The 22,241-nt window shown below is 42.6% G+C and overlaps 1 protein-coding gene across 2 annotated transcripts in view; it reads right to left on the bottom strand.

Annotated features, from left to right (window-relative positions):
• The window catches only part of LOC140156085 (propionyl-CoA carboxylase alpha chain, mitochondrial-like), a 38,629-nt gene extending 16,642 nt beyond the window's left edge, over positions 1 to 21,987 (bottom strand). Inside the window, exons 1-12 of one of the 2 annotated variants that reach the window (XM_072179204.1) lie at positions 21,825 to 21,987; positions 17,075 to 17,155; positions 16,715 to 16,831; positions 16,166 to 16,279; positions 15,153 to 15,206; positions 14,648 to 14,741; positions 14,494 to 14,568; positions 11,779 to 11,857; positions 10,996 to 11,098; positions 2,577 to 2,671; positions 2,050 to 2,132; positions 1,510 to 1,577 (exon numbers count right to left, since the gene is read on the bottom strand). In XM_072179204.1, the coding sequence (XP_072035305.1) occupies positions 1,510 to 1,577; positions 2,050 to 2,132; positions 2,577 to 2,671; positions 10,996 to 11,098; positions 11,779 to 11,857; positions 14,494 to 14,568; positions 14,648 to 14,741; positions 15,153 to 15,206; positions 16,166 to 16,279; positions 16,715 to 16,831; positions 17,075 to 17,155; positions 21,825 to 21,914 (1,053 nt within the window). In that variant the 5' untranslated portion in view covers positions 21,915 to 21,987. The other variant, XM_072179203.1, reaches the window with a different exon arrangement.
• Between the last annotated feature and the right edge of the window lie 254 nt (positions 21,988 to 22,241).

Here is a 22,241-nt window from a genome sequence, read left to right as displayed (position 1 = left end):
TAAGCATCAATAATATGGCACAATCCAAAAAGCAAACTAACAAATCATGGTTCCAAACACACATTTTCAAATGGAATCTTTTTCAATTCCAGGATTGCGAGGACATAAGTGCAATGATGAATTTAATTTTTTTCCACTTTGCCCATTTAACAGGCTGAAAGCTCAATCTAAATTTAATTATAATTTTCTGTGATATGAATATTTTCATGTTGCAGATGGCAATAAAAACTTCTTTTGACCATATCTTTCAATAAACTATATTGGCATTATTACAAATGCTTAAGGGATAATTTGGGTACAGTTGAACCTATTGGGAAAATTGATTTAGTCAATAATTTTTCATTTACAGGGTGTCCCAAAAAAAAAGAGGCCCCTCATTGCGCCCTCTTTTCCTCCTATTTTTGAAAAGTTGATCAAATAAATTTTGGTATGTAAAGAAACCTTAAGTCGTTAGCTTTAATAAACCAAAACAATTATATCAATTGGCTCACAACTTTTGAACATATGCTCTTTTAAAGAAATGTACCCGTTTTTCACTCTGTCCATGGAGAAGGTTTGGCTACTTCAAAGATTGAAAAGGAGTACACATTACCATGCCATGCATGAATATCAAACATTCCTCAATGATAACTTTATTTATGGAATGGGCTTTACCGGTGGGTTTATGGGCAATGGATTTTGTTAATAGTGTCATTAATTTGTGGGTAAAATGGATGCGAATGGGACATCTTATGCTTTACTTACAATTACTTATTTTTCCTTGTTTATTTATGCCATTTTGTTTTATTATGTTTCTTACTTTCTTACTTTGTTGTTTCTTGCTTCCTTTTTTTTATTTACAACATAAGTCATTTCTCTTTTTAGGATAAAAGGTAGCCCCAAAAGGCTGTTTGGTTTGTCTTTGGTTCTTCTGAAGTGAGTTTACTGTGCTGCTCTGCCCTCTACCTGGTTGCCTCCTTGGCGAATACAGGTTTCAGCCCTGGTCCTCATTGCATCAATTGCGTTGCGTACCATCCTTGTGCGCCGGATACTTGCGAATGCATTCAGTAACACGTTTGCGAAGATCTTGGATTTTGCCACAAAGGAAAAAAATCAAGCGGTGTGAGGTCTGGTGACCGTGCAGGCAACTCCACAGCATGAGCCATCCCAACCACTCTGTTTGCTATCCGTGGACAGAGTGAAAAACGGGTACTTTTATTCAAAAGGGCATATCTTCAAAAGTTGTGAGCCGATTGAAATAATTGTTGGATCATTAAAGCTAACGATTAAAGGTTTCTTTACATACTAAAATATATTTAATCAACTTTTCAGAAATAGGAGAAAAAGAGGGCGCAATGAGGGGCCTCTTTTTTGGGGGGACACCCTGTATTATAATAATAACGTTCACTGTACTAAAATTTGCTGAAATGGACCCACAATGCATTAGGAATTTGTAATGCCGATATTGATTGTTACAGTGACAACAACTTTTGTTTGATTATCAAAATAATAATACAAAATTGAAGTTACCTGTAACCTGGTGTTCATTTCTAAGAAGTAAAAATTTCTCTGTGAGTCAACAAGGAATTCAACAGTACCTGTGCAAACAAAAACAAGAAAGAAACAAGGCAGATAAGTATAGGGGATTCACAGAATATTTTAGCATTCCGTTACCAACTAAATGCCATAAGAGAATTACTGGCACTGTATCAGATTCAGTCCTGTATATTACTTGGGCTGGGTTATCACTACAGTAAGAGTTAGGATTAGGTTTAGGGAAAAACGTTAGGACTGGGCTAAAGGCTAAAAAGTTAGGATATGGGTTACAGATGGGATGAAAGGTTAAGGTAGGGTTAGAGAAAAGAGTTATAAAGGTTTAGGATAAGGGTAAAAACTTATGGTAAATGGTTTGGGTAAGGGTTATGATTATAGTAAGCGGTTTTAAAAGATAAGGGTAAAATGTCATTGTTAGGATTGTGCATACAGAACTTGCCAAAACAATAAAACATTTGTGACTGTATCATAAGTCTGGTTTACACCATTTTTAATGAGCAGTATTTTGGCTCTTACCTGCTGTTACGTAATTGACAGCTTTTGCCAAGGCCACAGCCTGCTCACCCATAGCTTTACGAGTCTCTGGAGTTAAAAATACACTGTAAACAAAAATAATTATAAGTCAATCAGTAAAACTGTTTGCTCAATTCAGATGTTAAACAACCATTACCATGATCAGATATTTATGCTTGTAGCCCTTGGTAGGCTAACTAAAGATGACATACAGCAACCATTTGAGCAGCATACAGCTTTTTTTATTATTAACTTCTGCCAACATCATACTACATAATGTGAAAAATAAATTTTTAAAGTGTAATAATCAAGACCTTCTGAACCCCAAGGATATGTCCCTTGACTAAGCAAAGGGTACCAGTCATAGGCTCCCTACATGGACCCCATATGTTAGTCTCTGGAATGTGCCATTACTTATACCCTGTTTGTCACTTTGCAAATAAATTTAACAAATCATATTTCCAATATCTACATACAAACTTAATTTAATAAAACCCTTTAGATGAATTGTGTTTTACAATTATACCTACCTTGGTGCCTCTTCTATGACTTTCTGGTTCCGCCTTTGTATAGAACATTCTCTTTCATTAAGGTAAAGTGCATTGCCATGTGAATCTGCTAAAACCTATAGAGAATAGAGAACAAATTCAAAAGACACATTACAGATGATTACACAATCAACCAATCATATAATCATACTGTAATAATGCTCTGCAGGGCATCCCGAAAATCCAAAATACCTGGACCAATCCATACCATCCAGTGAATCATATTTTAAAATGTTTAAATACACGGGTGTGGGCTGATCAGATCAGCGGGTTGAGTTGAGTCAGGAGGATTAGTTATCGGCAAGTTTTAAAGGGCTGGGGTTCTTTCTTCCAGTTTGGGTCGGAGCAGCAAAAAAACTCTACTGAAAGTTAATATAATATTTAATACACAATACAAAAGTACAGATGTTTCCATCTGCAATGTAAGAACTGAGTAAGAATAGTCCCAAACAAAAATGTTTGGTAGACTCATAACCGGTGCGATCTTACCTTCCGATGTTGATTAAGATACTTCTTGCATCGATCCCGAGATGCGGAAAAACCAATAGTCATTTTGTCCCACATAAATGAATAAATAACAAAAACCCCGATCCCCGAGTGGACTCACCCATTCGGTGACGTCACACGATAATCACCCTTATCCGACTTGGGCAGCCCCTACCGGCCAAACTTGTAGGGGCGGCGGGGTCGGGATAATCAACATCGGAAAGGTAAGATCGCGACGGTTATGAGTCTACCAAACATTTTTGTTTGGGACTAGACTCAGTACACCGGTCGATCTTACCGCTTCCGATGTTGATTAAGATACTTCTTGCATCAACATCTGAAAGATCGATCTAGCAAGTAACCGACGGATGGAGGTACAAGATTGGCCAGCATCTGATAAGGATCGGGAGAGTGGGTAGCATGGTAATCGCGAGGTCAAACTATTTCCCCCCCTCACGGCGGAAACAGAAAGACTACGTGAACAGACAAAAACCCTGAACTGAAAGTTCAGTGGTTGAAATAGAAACACTGGTTCTTACCATGTTGGAATTCTGATTGTCCATAAAACACCTGATACCCAACCACCATATTATCTCCGCAGAATAGCCCTGGAGAACTTATCGCCTGGTCGTTGGTTTACGTTTTTTTGTAGTAAACCGTGGAAAAGGACGACGGGTTCTTCCAAGACACAGCCTGACAAATCTCTTCTATGGGGACCCCCTATGGTAGGCCACGAAGATGAGATAGATCTGGTTGAGTGGGCCTTGGGGCGGCGTCTTTTGCCGCCCGAGTCCACCAACACCTGGACCAGCCACCGTGCCAGAGTCTGTTTAGCGGCTGGACCGTGCGGTTCTGCGTGAGTGATAAATAAGCGGTCATGAGCCCCTCTTAAGGTTTGTGTTCGCCAAGGTAGTGCTGTAGCGCCCTCACGGGCACCACAACCTGTCTTCGGCTATTGACGAACCCTGCCCAATATTGGGGAGGAAGGGGGCGAGTGTCGGAATGTACTTCGCTCATTTTTTTTTTTTTTTTCCAGGCGAAGAAACAGCGTCGCTCCGTTGTTAGTAAATACGGAGGCTGACTTCGAGACTGCGTGCAACTCTGAGCAGCGCCGTCCCGAAGCCAACGCCAGAAGAAAGGCCGCCTTAAGAGTGGCGTATTTAAGGGTCGCTTTTGACAGGGGCTCAAAAGGGGACCCATAATATACTCCAAGACTGTGTTGAGGTCCCATGGAGGGACCACCTTCCTTTCCGGCGGGCGCTCGTTGAACATACCGTCGAGAAGAAGACTTAGGGACCCATCTGAATTGATAGTCGACCCGTCTTCAAATCCCGATGAATCGAGAGAATGGCTGACTTATAGTTGGCTATCGTTGCCTGCTGAAGTCCTGACCTGAACTTTTCTGTCAGAAAATCTGCCACTAGAGGCACAGGGGCTCTAGTGGGAGATGTATTTCTCTCATCGCACCATGCGTAGTAGGGAGCCAAACGCTGACTATACGTGCGGAGGGTAGACTCGTCTACCCCGGCGATGAGAGAAGCAGCTTCTGATGAAAAGCCTCCCTCCGCCGAGACGTTCCCTGATAAGGGCCATGCAGCTAACTGCAGGTGCTCTAGTGGTAGACTTGGTACCTCTCCTCCGGGCATCCGGAGTAGATTTGGTAACTCGGGGAGTACTCGCGGCTGAGCCGCTAGTAGATCCACCATCGGTCGAAACCACAGGTGTTTCGCCAGAACGGTGCTATCAGAATGACGTTGCAATCCTCCCTTCCGATCTTGGTCACCACCCTTGCGAGCAGTGAGATCGGGGGGAAAGCGTAAGCAGTCATTCCTCCCCAGTCTCACGGACAGAGCGCCCACGGCGATGCCTGTGGGTCTGCGACCCTTGAGCAATACACCGGCAGCTGATGATTTCGATGAGATGCGAACAAATCTATCGAGGGGTGGTACATCACCTCGAAGATCGTCTGGGCGACCTGCGGAGCAAGGGACCATTCTGTAGGTCCCGACACCTTTCCTCGTGACAGATCGTCCGCGAGGATGTTGGTGACTCCGCTATGTGCATCGCTCTCAACGTAATCTGCCTGGCCTTGCACCACCCTATCAGGCGTAGTGCGTGCAGGCATAACCGTGGTGACCTGGTGCCCCCTTGTCTGTTGAGGTAGGCCACCACGGTTGTGTTGTCTGTTTGGACAACGATATGAGGTCCCACAATCACCTTCGAGAAATGCTGGAGAGTTCTCTCCACTGCCCAAAGTTCGAGAAGGTTGATATGGAACTCCGTCTCCGTGGCCGACCATAGGCCCGAGACTGAGTCCCGTGGATGTGGCCCCCCAGCCCAGCTTTTGACGCGTCGGTCGTCACTACGTGTCGCACCGCTGGGGCAGGGAACCTGACACGTTGAGTCAAATTGGGCTGATGGGTCCACCACCAGAGTTCTCTCGCGCGATCTCCGACATCGGAACGCGAGGGATATTGGGTGACGACTGGGCCTGTAAAAGGCTAGAAGGTGTAGTTGTATAGGCCTCATGTGAAAGCGGCAGTGCGGCACGAGGTCTACCATACTGGCCATAAGGCCCAAAACCTTCATCCATGCCACAGCGGGCGCCCCCTCTGACTCGGCCAAGAGTCGGGCACACCTCGCCATGTTCGTCACCCTCTCGGGTGAGGGCACCGCGATCCCCTCCTTGAGGTTGATCTGGGCCCCTAAGAATAGTGGTGTCTGCGTCGGGACCAAATTGGATTTCTTGACGTTGATCAGAAATCCCAGGTCCCGCACCGCACGGACTACTAACTCCACGAGACACTGTGTCTCCAGCGGGGTGCGTCCGTAAATGAACCAATCGTCCAGGTAGCAACACATGTTGACTCCCCTGCGCTTCAGGTACGCTGCCACCGCCCTGACCAGGAGTGTAAACACTCTGGGGGAGGTGGACAAGCCGAATGGCAGGCATCGAAACTGGTAAGTTTGACCCTGTACCTTGAAGCGTAGAAACCTCTGATCTTGAGGTGCGATCGGAACATGCAGATATCGTCCGAGAGATCTAGCGATGCCGCCCACATACCCTTGATGGGGCAGGCTAGCACCGAAGCGAGAGTCTCCATTCTGAACCTCTTGGGCCTGATGAACTCGTTCAACGGCTTGAGGTTCAGAATGGGCCTCAGTCGCCGGTCTTCTTTGGAGCCAGAAAAAGCGTGCTCCAAAACCCCTTGGTGAAAGGGGGGGGGTAGACCGGGACAATCGCTTGCTTCGTGAGAAGCTGAGTGACCTCTGACAGTAGTGCCCGACGCTGGGGCCGTCTGGCGGCACTACCGTGGACCTCTGAATCGTGCAGGCGACGAGGGGTGGCTGGTAAATTCCAGCCTGTAACCCCCACTGACCACTGACAATACCCAGGCGCCGGTGAGATGGCATGCCATCTCTGGGCGTAATGCTGTCAGCGGCCGCCCACAGGGGAATCCCTGTGGAAGTCCAAGGCCTGCCGGCATGGACTGTCGACCGCCCGTGCCCTCAGGACCGATCTGGTTTGCCACCCTTAGAAGAACGGCTCTTCTTAGGGGGCTTGCCATCTGGTCCAGCACTACTCTTGCGCTTCCCAGTTTTTTGGGAGGTGCTGGAGTAGCCTCGGCTCGGGTGTAGTCTGTGGTGCGGCGTCCTGCTGAAGCGGAGCTGGCGCTGAAGAACGCTTAGAAGACTTCTTCTTCTTGTGCTTCTTCTTCGCCTTACTGCCCTCCCCCTTGGTCAGGGCAGCCTCCGACTTCTTCAGAGTGCTCTCATTGGTGGCCTTCTTTGCCCGGTCCTCAACCGTAGCGCAAAAGGCCTGACCAAAGAGTAGCCCCTGTCCCACCGAGTCTGACTTCTTCATTGCATCAGCAAAGTCGGAGCCGTAAGTTGACTGGAGGGACAGACAGGCATTCTCCCGGCGGCGAGATGACATCCTATGGGCTAGGCCCATAGAACTCTCGTTGAGGTTATCTGTTAGCACCGCTAACAGATTAACCTCGCGGAAGAGTTCGGACGTTGCCCGTGGTCGTTCGCTACCTTCCTACCGAGGTGCTCGGCAAGCGTGGTAGCGACGCTAGAGACTCTGATAAGCGGCGTGCTCGCTTATCGATGAGCTTTAGCTCCTCCTCCCACTGGGGGAGAACGACCCGGCGCCTTGGCCGCTAGCGGCAGGCGCTGGCAACGCGTCTGGATCCATGTCAGGGACCCTGAGGTAGGTTTCAGTAGTCCTCCTGCGAAACACGCAGTGGAAGCGTGCAAGCACGCGGCGTCGAAGCTCCAGCGAGCCTGACAGCCCCACTGAAACCTACCCTTGAGGTCCGCCGGGAATGCAAGTGCGGGCGACCCTTGTGTGGACGCCGCTAGCTGGGCATCCTACTGAAAGATGCCCTGGTCCTCCTGAACGGACTCCTCCTGAGAGAAAGCCAGGCACAAACCTTGGGCCACACGGCTCATCACCTCAGCGGTGTCCGTGAGGCAGACCATTGCTAGCGAGTTCCTCACGGGAAGCGGGGAAGGATACCTGAAGCTAGCTGCACAGTCTCATCAGACTGTGAGTCGCTACTGGTTTCATCTTCCGACTCCTTTCCCTCGCCTTCAGACTCTGACTCACTCTCTGATGAGGAAGAGATCTGACGACGGGCATCTGAAGGTGGACAGGAGGTGTCGCCACCGTGTGGCTAGCCAACTGAACACCAGCAGAAGAGGGAGTACTCCCGCTAGACCCCGAGATGCTAGCTATAGCACCCGGGATCCGCGACGCTCTCGCTGCTGTCGCCCTAGCCATAGCAGTGTGCGGCCTACCCTGAGCTGTATCAGGGTTAGCCACTCGCCGCCGGGTTGGGTAACAACTGGTGGTACTGCTTGCCCAACGCTAGGCGGCACTTGCCACGGTGGAAGACCGTGGAAGAAACCACCCTGCGGCGGATACCACGGGCATACCCTGTTGGTAGCTGACCCTGAAAGGATCCGCCACCAGGGAAACCCCATGGAGCGGCAGTACCAGTACCGCCTCCCCCTGTTGCCACAGAGACTGTGGTAACCAGGACGCAGTACTGCGGTACCTGCGTGGTTGTAGCGTAGGTGCCCGGTAGGGCTCCGGCCGCGCACCACTGTACCCATGCCTCACAGCGTTCCCGCTAGAGGATCAAGTTGCAGTGTATGGGTACCCGCTATACTGGCTGTCCCTTGGCTAAAAGGAGCTTGCCTAGTATCACGGGTAGCTGAGCGTGTATACCCTCGATCAGTCACCTCGCTACCTGAATAGGCAGTATCAATCAATGGAGCCATGCTCCGCTGAATAGATAGTGATCGATCATAAGAGGGTAATTGACCCATTGACTGTAATGGATCACCACGCTCTGCTGGCTCTCGAGGACATAAGTGGGTTGTTGATCAGCCAGGCTGTTCAAACTACCTACCCTAACCTCTTGAGCCTCGCCCAAGGTCGCTGTGTGTGGCGGACCACTCACGGCAGCTATGGGCGCGTGCATAGTGGCTACCACTGAAGTCAAGCCGTAGCTCGCCTCGGTAGCTGCCACTGTTTGCACTTGGGTCGCTGTCCCGTGAGAGACTGCGAGCCCAACCCGGTATAGCCGCTTAGCCAGTCCCGGAGGACAGCCGGCAGCCATTCCAAGGCCCAGGGGATCACTCGGCGGTCCCACCATGGAACGCTGCCGTGTGACAACCCCAGTTGGTTCTGCTAAGACTACACCTGAAGCGTTAGCCCGGTATCGTCTCTGCTAAACCCATGCACGTTTTCATTCGACCCTTGCGGGAGCGAAAGGCGTGCTGCGTGCGTGGATCAACCCAGGCAAGCCCGGGTTCCACTGGCACGCTGCGTGCTACAGACCGGCCGAGGCATGCCCGCTGCACGCTGTCTGCTAGGATTCAACCCAGGCAAGCCCGGGTACCCTTGGCATACTGTCCGTCGCCGGCTACTTCCGCGTGTGCTAGACCCGCTCGTTCGCCAGCAATAGACGGGTGTCCACCTGCAAGAAGCTCGCTAGAGATCTCACTGGTAGACTGGTACTCGCCTGTTAGGGCAAGTACCGCCCTGCTGCCTGCTACTAGCTTAGACGTAAAGTCAGTGCTTTCGCTGGCTGCTAGGCCTTCGGGCTCGCTAGCACTCCCCGGAGGGTCCGCCTGCTTGCCCGGGACCGGAGCCCCAGAGGTTACCTTAGCGTGGCCCTTGCCGCCCGCGCTAGGACCTACCATATCAATCTTACCTGTAGGCTTCTGTTTCTTAGTCTTCGTCTTCTGTCTGTGTCGAAGACCTAAACGAGCGCTACTTTCTAAATCCTCGAAGTGGATGTCCGATAAGCCTATGCAAAAGGAAGCACACTTATTTGATTTAGAGCAATCCCTGTGGGAGTAGCAGAGTGGATGCGGGTCCCACTCTGGCACAAGGGAAGGGCATGATTGACAAGGCCTAGACATTGTAGTAATCGGGGAGCGTACAGCACTACCCCCCCGAACACAAGCTCAAGCCCAATAAACAGACCCACACGCACAGTGGCTGACGCTGATGTAGTGGTATGATATAAAAATATATATATAAAGGGATGAAAAACTGAAAACCTTTTGGGGAAGATTTGTCAGGCTGGTCCTTCGAAACCCACCGAACTCTTAGCAGTAACTCGTCATCAGACGCGTACTGAAAGATATAACGATAGAGCACACCATAAACATAGCGATAATCACTCACCATACATGTATACACAGTACTGTACAAACATCTATTGTAACTTACTAGTCTGTTATAGTCGTTTTACGTGAGAACAAAAATAAAATGGCGTCCTAAGGGCGGCCATTTTGAAAACGTGTGTCCCGTATATGAACGGAAACACACATACAAGCTAAGTTTTTGGATCGTTTTGTCACTTTTCTAGCGAAAAATGTCGTCAAAACTATCTCCCTAGCGACTATACTGGTTGGTTTTTACCTCAGTGTAACAAACAAACTGTATATCTCAATCCTTTGGTTCGTAATGATACTTAGCGTTGGTAAAGAAAAATCCACACGTCTATCTCATCTAGAAACCAAGGAGGATAAGGGTGATTATCGTGTGTGACGTCACCGAATGGGTGAGTCCACTCGGGGATCGGGGTTTTTGTTATTTATTCATTTATGTGGGACAAAATGACTATTGGTTTTTTCCGCATCTCGGGATCGATGCAAGAAGTATCTTAATCAACATCGGAAACGGTAAGATCGACCGGTGTACTGAGTCTGCTATGATTGTGGAGTAATATTACTTACAGTACATCAAAAGTTTAGTTTACATTATAATGCATATTCAGTCATAATTCTTAGTTTTCAATTAACATTTCATCAGATCGGATCTGGAAAAGGCTTGCATGGATTGGGATGATGCTAGCAGAAGTTTGGATAGGTCGGTAAGGTATTAAAAAATTAAACAGGTCAGGATCGGAGGGGATTGTCACAAATTGCTCGGACTAGGTTGGTATTATTCTGGGAATGCCAGGAGTGGGGTGGAAAAATTCTTGCCCCACAGGGCATTATTCTGTAAACGGGGTAAAATGTCTCATTGGTACCCGATACAGTTTAAAAACCTGTGAAAAATCATAATTTTCAAAGGGAATATCATCTTAGTTTATATAGCAATTAGCTAACTGATCCAAGGACAAAGACCCTTGAAAGAGCAAGGACAAGTCAATTTATCTATGCCCGTGCAACGGGGCATAGATATTGTATTTGTTTTGTTTAGTCTTCTCCTTCTTCTTCTTCTCCTCCTCCTCACAGTTCCTTTGCATGACTATTCATTGCCTTGTCATTGCCTTGAACATTATTAAAAACATGAATATTGATTACATGTACCACTTGCTGGGCGATTCCCACTATTCCCCAAAACTGTCAAAGTTTGAGAGATACAATGTATATCAGCACTTACTTGTACTTCTATATGTCTAGGATTATCAATATATTTTTCTATCAACAGCCTGTCATCCCCAAAGCTTGATGCAGCCTCCTGTGACGATAACCTAAATCCTTCCCTGCAAAAGTTACAAGATATTTCATGTTTGATATAGGCATGCTTTAATAAAGATAAAATTTTGATATCACACATTTTAAGCCCTTTAGGAATCATTACACAAAAATTAAATTATATATGAGAGAAATAACACAAAGAACAGGCTAATACCCCAATGGACGACATGTCCTTAATTCTCCACCTGAATGGGTGACTCCATTTAAAATCTACACCCCTGTGTGGGAGTCATGTCTTCAACAGGGGGTGTATGGATTTCAAGTGGAATAGCCCAATGGGAATAACAGCATAAAGCACACTGCCTCTTTGATCTACTTAATATAATGGCAATATCAATGTTATAAGAGAAACAAGATGCATGACATGGATAAAAACAACTTATATATCCTATCACTATACCAAGTTTGAAATTGATTGGTTATTGGGTTGGAGCTGCAGAGTGGATTAATGAATTTACTTCCACCCGGACAGCCATACAAACAACCAAACAAACAACCTGAAAGGCAGGCAACCATTTGGATGATAAGCCCCACATATGTGTGGGGGCCAAAAATGAAAAGAGACCAGGAAAACATAAAGACATCAGCAGATTCAGCACATTTCATTTGCTTTCTTGTTTTTACTTAGTTTTTGTTAATTATTTTCAGAAAAAACATAGACCTGGAATCCCACAATATATCTGACCTTGTTTCTTCATCACTCCATGCTATACGCATACCCTTTCCTCCTCCTCCAGCGGATGCCTTGATCATTACTGGGTAACCTAACAGACACAGAACATACATGGCTTTAGTAGTACTTCACAGGGCATAAAAATAATTGGATACAATTTTAATGAAATGAATTTTAGTGACAGTTCTCTTAACTGGACAGAAACTTTTGTCCTTCCCAAACTCAACATCCTCACTCACATGATAATAGATACACATTCATTTATCATATCTTCATTTGAATGTCAGTTGTCTTTGCCACAATACTTTTACATTTATCCAGCTGATTATCACATCTTTGCTTGTTCTAACAATGCAAAAATCTGAAATGCAATAAATTTAAAGTATTTTGGTCTCGAAAATTACTGATGATCCCTGTAATTCCTATTATTCAGTACAATCTTTACAATTCTTTGAAGAGCAAACGATGTGATATGGCCTCTTCTTACTTACAAAGAAAGGCACTAACCTCTTTGTTTTGCTATTGTAACAGCTTCACCCGGATCTATGATGACCAAAGCCAGGTATAGTGTTGACACCTACCTATTTGATTTGCTATTGTAACAGCTTCACCCGGATCTTTGATGACCAAAGCCAGGTATAGTGTTGACACCTACCTATTTGTTTTGCTATTGTAACAGATTCACCCGGATCTTTGATGACCAAAGCCAGGTCTAGTGTTGACACCTACCTATTTGTTTTGCTATTGTAACAGCTTCACCCGGATCTTTGATGACCAAAGCCAGGTCTAGTGTTGACACCTACCTATTTGATTTGCTATTGTAACAGCTTCACCCGCATCTTTGATGACCAAAGCCAGGTATAGTGTTGACACCTACCTATTTGATTTGCTATTGTAACAGCTTCATCTGGATCTTTGATGACCAAAGCCAGGTATAGTGTTGACACCTACCTATTTGTTTTGCTATTGTAACAGCTTCACCCGGATCTTTGATGACCAAAGCCAGGTCTAGTGTTGGCACCTACCTATTTGTTTTGCTATTGTAACAGCTTCACCCGGATCTTTGATGACCAAAGCCAGGTATAGTGTTGACACCTACCTATTTGATTTGCTATTGTAACAGCTTCATCTGGATCTTTGATGACCAAAGCCAGGTATAGTGTTGACACCTACCTATTTGTTTTGCTATTGTAACAGCTTCACCCGCATCTTTGATGACCAAAGCCAGGTATAGTGTTGACACCTACCTATTTGATTTGCTATTGTAACAGCTTCACCCGCATCTTTGATGACCAAAGCCAGGTATAGTGTTGACACCTACCTATTTGATTTGCTATTGTAACAGCTTCACCCGGATCTTTGATGACCAAAGCCAGGTATAGTGTTGACACCTACCTATTTGATTTGCTATTGTAACAGCTTCACCCGGATCTTTGATGACCAAAGCCAGGTATAGTGTTGACACCTACCTATTTGTTTTGCTATTGTAACAGCTTCACCCGGATCTTTGATGACCAAAGCCAGGTATAGTGTTGACACCTACCTATTTGATTTGCTATTGTAACAGCTTCACCCGGATCTTTGATGACCAAAGCCAGGTATAGTGTTGACACCTACCTATTTGATTTGCTATTGTAACAGCTTCATCTGGATCTTTGATGACCAAAGCCAGGTCTAGTGTTGACACCTACCTATTTGTTTTGCTATTGTAACAGATTCACCCGGATCTTTGATGACCAAAGCCAGGTATAGTGTTGACACCTACCTATTTGATTTGCTATTGTAACAGCTTCACCCGGATCTTTGATGACCAAAGCCAGGTATAGTGTTGACACCTACCTATTTGATTTGCTATTGTAACAGCTTCACCCGGATCTTTGATGACCAAAGCCAGGTATAGTGTTGACACCTACCTGTTTGTTTTGCTATTGTAACAGCTTCACCCGGATCTTTGATGACCAAAGCCAGGTATAGTGTTGACACCTACCTATTTGATTTGCTATTGTAACAGCTTCACCCGGATCTTTGATGACCAAAGCCAGGTATAGTGTTGACACCTACCTATTTGTTTTGCCATTGTAACAGCTTCACCCGGATCTTTGATGACCAAAGCCAGGTATAGTGTTGACACCTACCTATTTGATTTGCTATTGTAACAGCTTCACCCGGATCTTTGATGACCAAAGCCAGGTATAGTGTTGACACCTACCTATTTGTTTTGCTATTGTAACAGATTCACCCGGATCTTTGATGACCAAAGCCAGGTATAGTGTTGACACCTACCTATTTGATTTGCTATTGTAACAGCTTCACCCGGATCTTTGATGACCAAAGCCAGGTATAGTGTTGACACCTACCTATTTGTTTTGCTATTGTAACAGATTCATTCGGATCTTTGATGACCAAAACCAGGTCTAGTGTTGACACCTACCTATTTGTTTTGCTATTGTAACAGATTCACCCGGATCTTTGATGACCAAAGCCAGGTATAGTGTTGACACCTACCTATTTGATTCGCTATTGTAACAGCTTCATCTGGATCTTTGATGACCAAAGCCAGGTATAGTGTTGACACCTACCTATTTGTTTTGCTATTGTAACAGATTCATTCGGATCTTTGATGACCAAAGCCAGGTCTAGTGTTGACACCTACCTATTTGTTTTGCTATTGTAACAGATTCACCCGGATCTTTGATGACCAAAGCCAGGTATAGTGTTGACACCTACCTATTTGATTCGCTATTGTAACAGCTTCATCTGGATCTTTGATGACCTTCTCAAAGCCAGGTATAGTGTTGACACCTACCTATTTGATTCGCTATTGTAACAGCTTCATCCGGATCTTTGATGACCTTCTCAAAGCCAGGTATAGTGTTGACACCTGCATTCTTGGCCACAATTTTACTTTCTATCTTATCTCCCATTGCTTGTATTGCTTGTGTACCAGGTCCAATGAATATAATGCCCTCTGATGCCTGCAGGAATGAAGGAGAAATGGTATAACCAAATGATAGTTTTTTTAATTGTATTCTTTTTCTTGTTTGTCATATCTTGTTACGTTACCTTTGACAATGATTCTGCTAGTACTGAAATCTCAGGCCACTGATTACACTTTGAATTCAATTCATTAAAACATACTAGGCACTTAACTAAAATAATCACTAATAAACATATTAATATTATTATAATATAAGAACTTCTAGAATTAAAACACCAGAGATATTGAGAACAGAACAGTACTTCTGTCAATAATAACAACCAAAAATGCATAGATTATTTTTCTATCTTTGGCCCTATTACAAATGATTGTCTGTGCACAATCAGCTTATTATTGGTACTTTTAGTTGCTTGTCATTAACATGATAACTATTTATAAATAAACTTACCAATTGTTTAGCAAATTCATTGTTTTCAGAGAGGAAACCATAGCCAGGGTGTACCTGTAATATAATTATAAACCAATGTTAGTAAAACAAATATGTACAATTTTTAAAAGTTTCATATCTGCCGTTTATAAATGTCACCATCACAATTTTGAAGAAAGCATTTGCTGACACTATGCTTGAAGAATCCAAAGTGTGAAAATGCAAAGTAGTCCTAACTGAAGGGAATTCAGAATCACCTAATTGTCTATTTTCAAATTATTTGTGAGAATGTACCATAAACTTAATTATTATCGGCAGAAAGCATTGAGACAATTATAGTCCTATGGTTTTCTATTTAGAATTTTCCTCTGGAAGACAAATGCTGTGTTTCCATTTGAATGCTCTCCAAGAACTAACTTGTGAATAACAATGATTATAAAATAGAAATAAATACAAATGAATTAAAATAAATTAAGAATTTAATCAAATCTTTTTAAAAATTGTGATTTTATATGGAAATTCAATGCATACATATCATGATAATGCTGTCTGAATCATTTTTTTTAAATGTCAAGACATATCAGGCATTAACAGCTGTTATCATTACGATAAAGCTGACGGGTTGGCGCCTAGAGATCTATTAACCTTCTTATTGAAGCGGGACTGTTTCACAATTCGTGGAATGAAGGACCGTTCATGACTAACAAGGTTGGATCTTGGAATTTGAACTGCAAGGTCGTGAGATCTAAGGGAGCAGCGAAGACGAGGGTCAGTCTGGAGCTGGTCAGGAAGTACATGAAGTTGGCATAATAACTCCGGAGCATTCCCCTAGAACATTCTATGGAACATAGTAGTGGCACCAACTGCTCTAAGGTGGGCCAAAGGCTGAATTCTATTACAAATAGAATAAGATTTGCATGTATCTCTAAAACATTCTAAATACGACATAATTCTCTTTAAATTTGGATGTTGGATCTTAACCCTACTTGTTACCTGGTCAGATCTAACTTAAAACCCATGCTCTAATGACTCACAGCCTGTGCACCGGTCTTGTGTATTGCCTCCATGATCCTATCCATGCGTAGATAACTGTCTTTAGATGCTGCTGGACCAACACATACTGCCTCATCAGCCATCTCAACATGAAGCTGTGAGAAAAAACAAATAATTGCTTCATATGGGCAGAGTAAAATTGGGTAGATGGGTACTGCTCAATCATGAAAATATATTTAAAAGTTGTGCAAATTGATAATAGGATGTTGAAATATTCATAAGAAACAAGAAGGTTTGGTACACTGGCAAACTGGGAGTCATACTTTGTCAGAAGTGCCTATAATTTGTTGACATCTTGACCACTAAGACATCATACTTGTTGAGGACTTATTGCTTGATATGGGTCCCTAAACCATTTCTAAGTAAATAGTACACATGCATTCCAATATACTGAAAGTATTCATGTTAAATTAAAGGTAAAGTGAATTCTATCATACTATTTTTTTTAACTATGAAAAAGTTGACACCAATTCCCTGTTGATATGTTGAAACAAAATATAAAATAGACTTGAAGTCAAGTCCGTACTTACTGAATTTGCATCAGCCTCACTGTAGATTGCTACTGATTTGATCCCCATGGCACGGCATGTTTTCATTACCCGACAGGCTATCTCACCTCGGTTAGCAATCAAGATCTTGTCAAAAGTCTACCACAAAAAACATTACAAGAAAATAGTTTGGAAGCAAGATCAACACTTTAAATGACATGGTAGAACAGCAATCTAGAGATTTCAAAATCTTCTTAAATATGCCCATACCATATATTCCTGAGAGGGATCAGAGTTTAACTATTAACAAGTTACAGAGCACATGGGTAAAAGTGTAATAGCAAAGCAAATAAAAAACAAGAGTACTATATGTTAGTATATGTAGAGGAGAAAGCATTGTACCTTTTCATTTGGATCTAGAGGTGATGTTGTGTAGATACAGTAATGTCTGATGAGTGAAGAACATGCTGGATGGTATACAGGCTGCAAGAAAACAAACACAATCATATTATCAATCTACTGTCACCATCCCCAGCAAACACTAAATACCAAAATGTTTTAACTTATTTTTGTTTCCACAAAGTTAAAACATTTAAATCACTCTTAAGAGTTGGGTTATTAAAAGATTAGTACTTGGACCACACCTCGTTTTACTTTTTATAAACAACATTAGTGAAGTTGTATCCAGTAAAATTCGCCTTTTTGCCGACGATTGTCTGGTTTACCAGACAATCAGAGGACCTGAAGATGAAATCCTACTTCAGAAAGACCTTGACAACCTTGTCGGCTGGACAGTGCTGCATCAGATTCTTGGAATTGTTGAATTCTGGAATTTTGACAGTTCAGGTTTCTGATGCAGCCTGTCAAAAACTTGGAATTGTCAGAATTCTAGAATTTTGACAGGCTGCGTCAGAAACCTGGAACTGTCAGAATTCTGGAATTTCGATAGGGGGCACTGTCAAAATTTTGGAATGGTGCCTATTCGTGTCATTTGACACGAAACAGGAATGAAATAACCTCCATGCTGTTTGTGTAAATGCCCGGTAGAAGGACGCCGATTGGTCGTATGAGCTGCTGGACGATCTCCTAGTCTGGCGATTAGCTGGGCGCAGGTAGTCTGACACCGGAAGGGCCAGGTGACCCCATAAGGCTTTGTGAAGTGTATTGACCCGCGAAATCTTTCTTCGTCGATAACATTTCCCAGTTGAGTTCCCGTATGAGTCCTGAAGCACTAGTAGTTCTGTCATAATCACCCGTCACCATGCGAGCAGCCCTTCTATGTATGTCTGGTTCCATACAGCAATACGCAGTATTGCTGTCTGGTTAGCAGGTACGAATAATTCAGCGTGAATTGAGACGCCGGAGCCGGTCAAACACAGAGGACTAGCCTACATCCCGTATCCTACTATCACTCAAACAGGCAAATCTCATCACGAATTCACTCACCTTGCGATCCTACATCATCAGTTGAAACAAACATCTAAGTTTCCAAAAATTTGTTCGATTTATGTCAACCAAAAGAACGCACAAGTCGAGTTCAGTTGACCAAAATGGTATCTCCTGCATCCTGGTCACATCAGATATGACGTCAGTCGTCAGTATCACAATCGGTGGATCGGATTGGTTGAAATCAACGCCACGTTTTTGACCTTACAGGGGTCAGAGATATGCATATTCACAGACGAGGGTGGAATACATTATTCACTGTGGCAACAGCCAATATCGTAAACAAAACAGACAATATGACGGCAACCAAGGTCTTAGCCAGCCATGCGTCCACCAGTCTTTAAGACGGCCTAATCTAATTTTAGACGGGTGGATTTAATGGATTTTACAGATGTGATAGCTCTAAAACAGATGATTTTAAGGTCATATGAACTTGAGACTAATTCAGAGTGACATGTAAAGGCCAAATCAGGACATATTTGACCCTAGTGACCCTTCCATGGGTATAGACAAGTTGTTTTATATTTGAGGGTCAAATTTTGGTGTCTGCTTGGACGGGTGGTTTCTGATTTCTGGCTAAGACTCTGACGGCAACACTGCCTGGACATTGGACGCCCCGTGCCGAGTTGTGTTTTTAGCTCTATTGGCCCCGTTACAGAAAAAAAATGCACAAAATATATTTCTCAGTGACTGTATAAATTTTCACATAAAAATAAATATTTTTGGATTCAAAATGAATGTGAAGAAGAAAAAAATTATAGCCGGGAGTGAACGGGACTCGATCCCGGGACCCTATGCACCGCGCGCAGGCGGCAACTGTTACCATTACACCACGCTAACCGTGATACACAATGGGGAAATTTTAGGTATATATCATAAACATACCGTGCGTTAGGCCAAGTAAAAAAAACAAGTTTCTCGTCCGGACTTTTTTCAAAAAAGGAGGAGGCAGGGCTTTACTATAAATTTACTATTTTTCAATTTTTTGCTATTTTTTCCAAGATGACCGCCATGCCAAATATGGCTGTTCAATGTATATTTAATCACCGATATTGTGCTATTTGAGTATACTGATGCAATGTATGACAAAACAAATGATTTGTATAGCATGTTTCAAAACTCAGAAACAGTGAAAATGTACATTTGTTCAGCTTGACAAACGTTTTAATTACTTTATTGTGCCTCAATTCATCGAAATTGTTATTTTCATCCCTAACAAAATAAAAGAGAAACATTTCACATAATTTTGGAAATTGAACATTTTTCTAAAATTCTAAAATACCAAGAAAATACATTCGAGAGGAAAAGCTTTTTTCTTCGGGGTAAGAATTTTTTTCTTACATGCAACAGCTTTTTTATTGCACGTTAGAAATTTGATAAATACCGTATGTCATCATAATAAAAAATGCATGCATGGGCCTATTTATCAAATGTCTAACCTGCAAGAAAAAAGCTGTTGCACGTAAGAAAAAATTCTTACCCAGAAGAAAAAGCTTTTGCACTTGAATGTATTTTTTTGGTATATTTAGAATTTTAGAATTTTTTTTTTTTAATTTACAAAATTATGTGAAAGGTTTCTCCTTTAGCCATACAAAATTTTGATGAGATGAGGCTAAATAAAGTAATTGAAACTTTATTAATTCATGCATTTACTAACTTAGTTTAAAAGCTAAATATATAGGTCCGATTTTGGGGTTGAAATCAATTTTACACCTCAATCCCTTTAGGGGGTTGGGGCAAGGTGTTTGGCTAGTTGGGCTTGGGTGGGTTTGTATACATGTAGTAAGGTTTGGGGGTGGGTTAGAGTTGGGGAAGGGTTGGAAAAACAGGTTAAAACTTTAAAAATAAAATAAAAAAAAAAAAAAAAAAATCAATTTTTTTTTTTTTTTTTTTTTGAATAGTAAATAGTAAAAAAAAGGAGGCGGCGGCCAAAAAGGAGGCGGGCGGGGACGAGAAACTTGTATTTTATTTTACTTGGCCTTATTCATACAAAACATTCAAAAAACAGTACTTACAATGAGGTTCACTGGCAAACCTCAACGGATTTAGACTGATAAAATAGTGCTTAATAACATACGTACAGTTTTGGAATAATTTGAGACATTTTTGTGTTTACGTGTAAAACCAATGACGACGTCAAAATTCAGCCAATCTTGGCCGGCCCCCCCTGCATATTCATGTATGAAAAGAAACAGCGATGCGGATATAGTATCATCACCGGGACTGAGAATTGCAACATTTTCGATGTTTGTAACTTTCAAAAAGTTCTGGACGCAAATCTACTACTTCAATTCCCATGATGGCCTAACTATCGTGTGCAAATTCGAAGCTAGAGTTCTCGAGTAAGTGGCCACATACACTGAGTTGGAATGTGTTGATAGTGGACATCCCCACTACTCTGCGCAGTGCCGTTACTATTACGCTGACTTTCGTGATTCGGCGAGGAGGCGATTTCGACCTCCTGGTTTGTTTACAAACAGAGAGGTAGACAAAAAACGTTCCGCTTGTCCAAACACTCAGGTATCAGAAGGATGGTCCACAATAGCGTGATTCACGTAACCTGAATAGGGATTAAAAAGCTGTCACGTAGAACCATGTGCTTCTATTGTCCAATTTGCACAAGGCGGTAGACGAAGCACATTCTCCCACTGTTCTCGTTGGATTATAATCTCCCAATCGATCCTGCGGTTGTTGATCAATAATCGTAGTAGTGTCGCTGCACGGAGCATGTGCTCTATGTGTCCAACGGAGCATGTGCTATTTATCAATGTTAAAACAGAAACCATCTAAAGGATACTTTGCACACAGCGATGTTTGCTCTCTCTAATAACTTTTATTAAAAGAAAGAAAGCCAAGGGGAAAAAAAAGCAAATAAAAATGAATAAATAAACAGACTTTTAATAACTTTTATTAAAAGAAAGAAATAAACCCAAGAAAAAAAACAACCAAATAAAAATAAATAAATAAATAAACAAACAGACTTTTAATTACTTTTATTAAAAGAAAGAAAGAAAGCCAAGAAAAAAAAAACCAACTAAAAATAAATAAATAAATAAATAAACAAACAGACTTTTAATTACTTTTATTAAAAGAAAGAAAGAAAGCCAAAAAAAAAAAAAGCCAAATAAAAATAAATAAATAAATAAACAAACGGACTTTTAATAACTTTTTAATATTAAAAGAAAGAAAGAAAAGCCAAGAAAAAAAAGCCAAATAAAATAAATAAATAAACAAACAAATGGACTTTTAATAACTTTTATTAAAATAACTCGAGACTCAATCAGTTTGATAAAATGCTTTAATTTGATAAAATGTTTTAATAAAGTATTATTAAAATAATATAAAATAATTATAAATACACGCATGTAGGCCTATGTGAAGCAACAGCAGCAGGACGGCAGTGTCACTGTAGTATAAGTCCATGTTACAACATCGATAATTCGATAGGGTGATTGAGTCATAATAATAATCCCTGCGAGAACAGTGGGAGAATGTGCTTCGTCTACCGCCTTGTCAATTTGCCATCAAGATTTCATATGGAAACAGTTCAGACCCAGTACACGATCATGTCAGAAATTAATATTTTGTTCTGGGTCTGATTATTCGGACTATACTCTGCGTATTACTAGTACGGGAGCCGGGTGCAAAATTCGGAAGGTTGTTGGATGCATCACAGCTCGATTTTGGGCCCTAAAATAATACATACCCTGGACGATGTCGTCAATCTAAACAAAGATCCAGGTTTCGTAACTCTGGATCTCCATACAGCATTTGCAAATCTGACAGAATGTGCCATGATTTTGTGATAAATCACGAAAACAAGACCGTGCACATTGTATGCGTGTAAAAAAAATGGAGGTAATAGCGCCCTCAAGTGTTCGACATTTTATGGGCAAAATCTCGCGAGATTTCGAGGTTGATTTCCTATTCTGATGTTCTACTAAATGTTGTACAGTATTTTGTAAGCTTTTGTATCATGAGTAATTGCCTGATCATGTCGATTGATTGATTGATTGATTGATTGATTGATTGATTGATGGATGGATGGATGGATTGATGGATGGATGGATCCCCATGGATTCATTGATCAGGGCGAAAGTGATACTGTGATGTCAGATGAAAA

This window comes from Amphiura filiformis, chromosome 6, assembly GCF_039555335.1.
Source record: "Amphiura filiformis chromosome 6, Afil_fr2py, whole genome shotgun sequence".
NCBI classification, from domain to species: Eukaryota; Metazoa; Echinodermata; class Ophiuroidea; order Amphilepidida; family Amphiuridae; genus Amphiura; species Amphiura filiformis.
The sequence above is the reverse complement of the archived record's forward strand: the minus strand, read 5'-3'. Positions and strand labels throughout refer to the sequence as shown.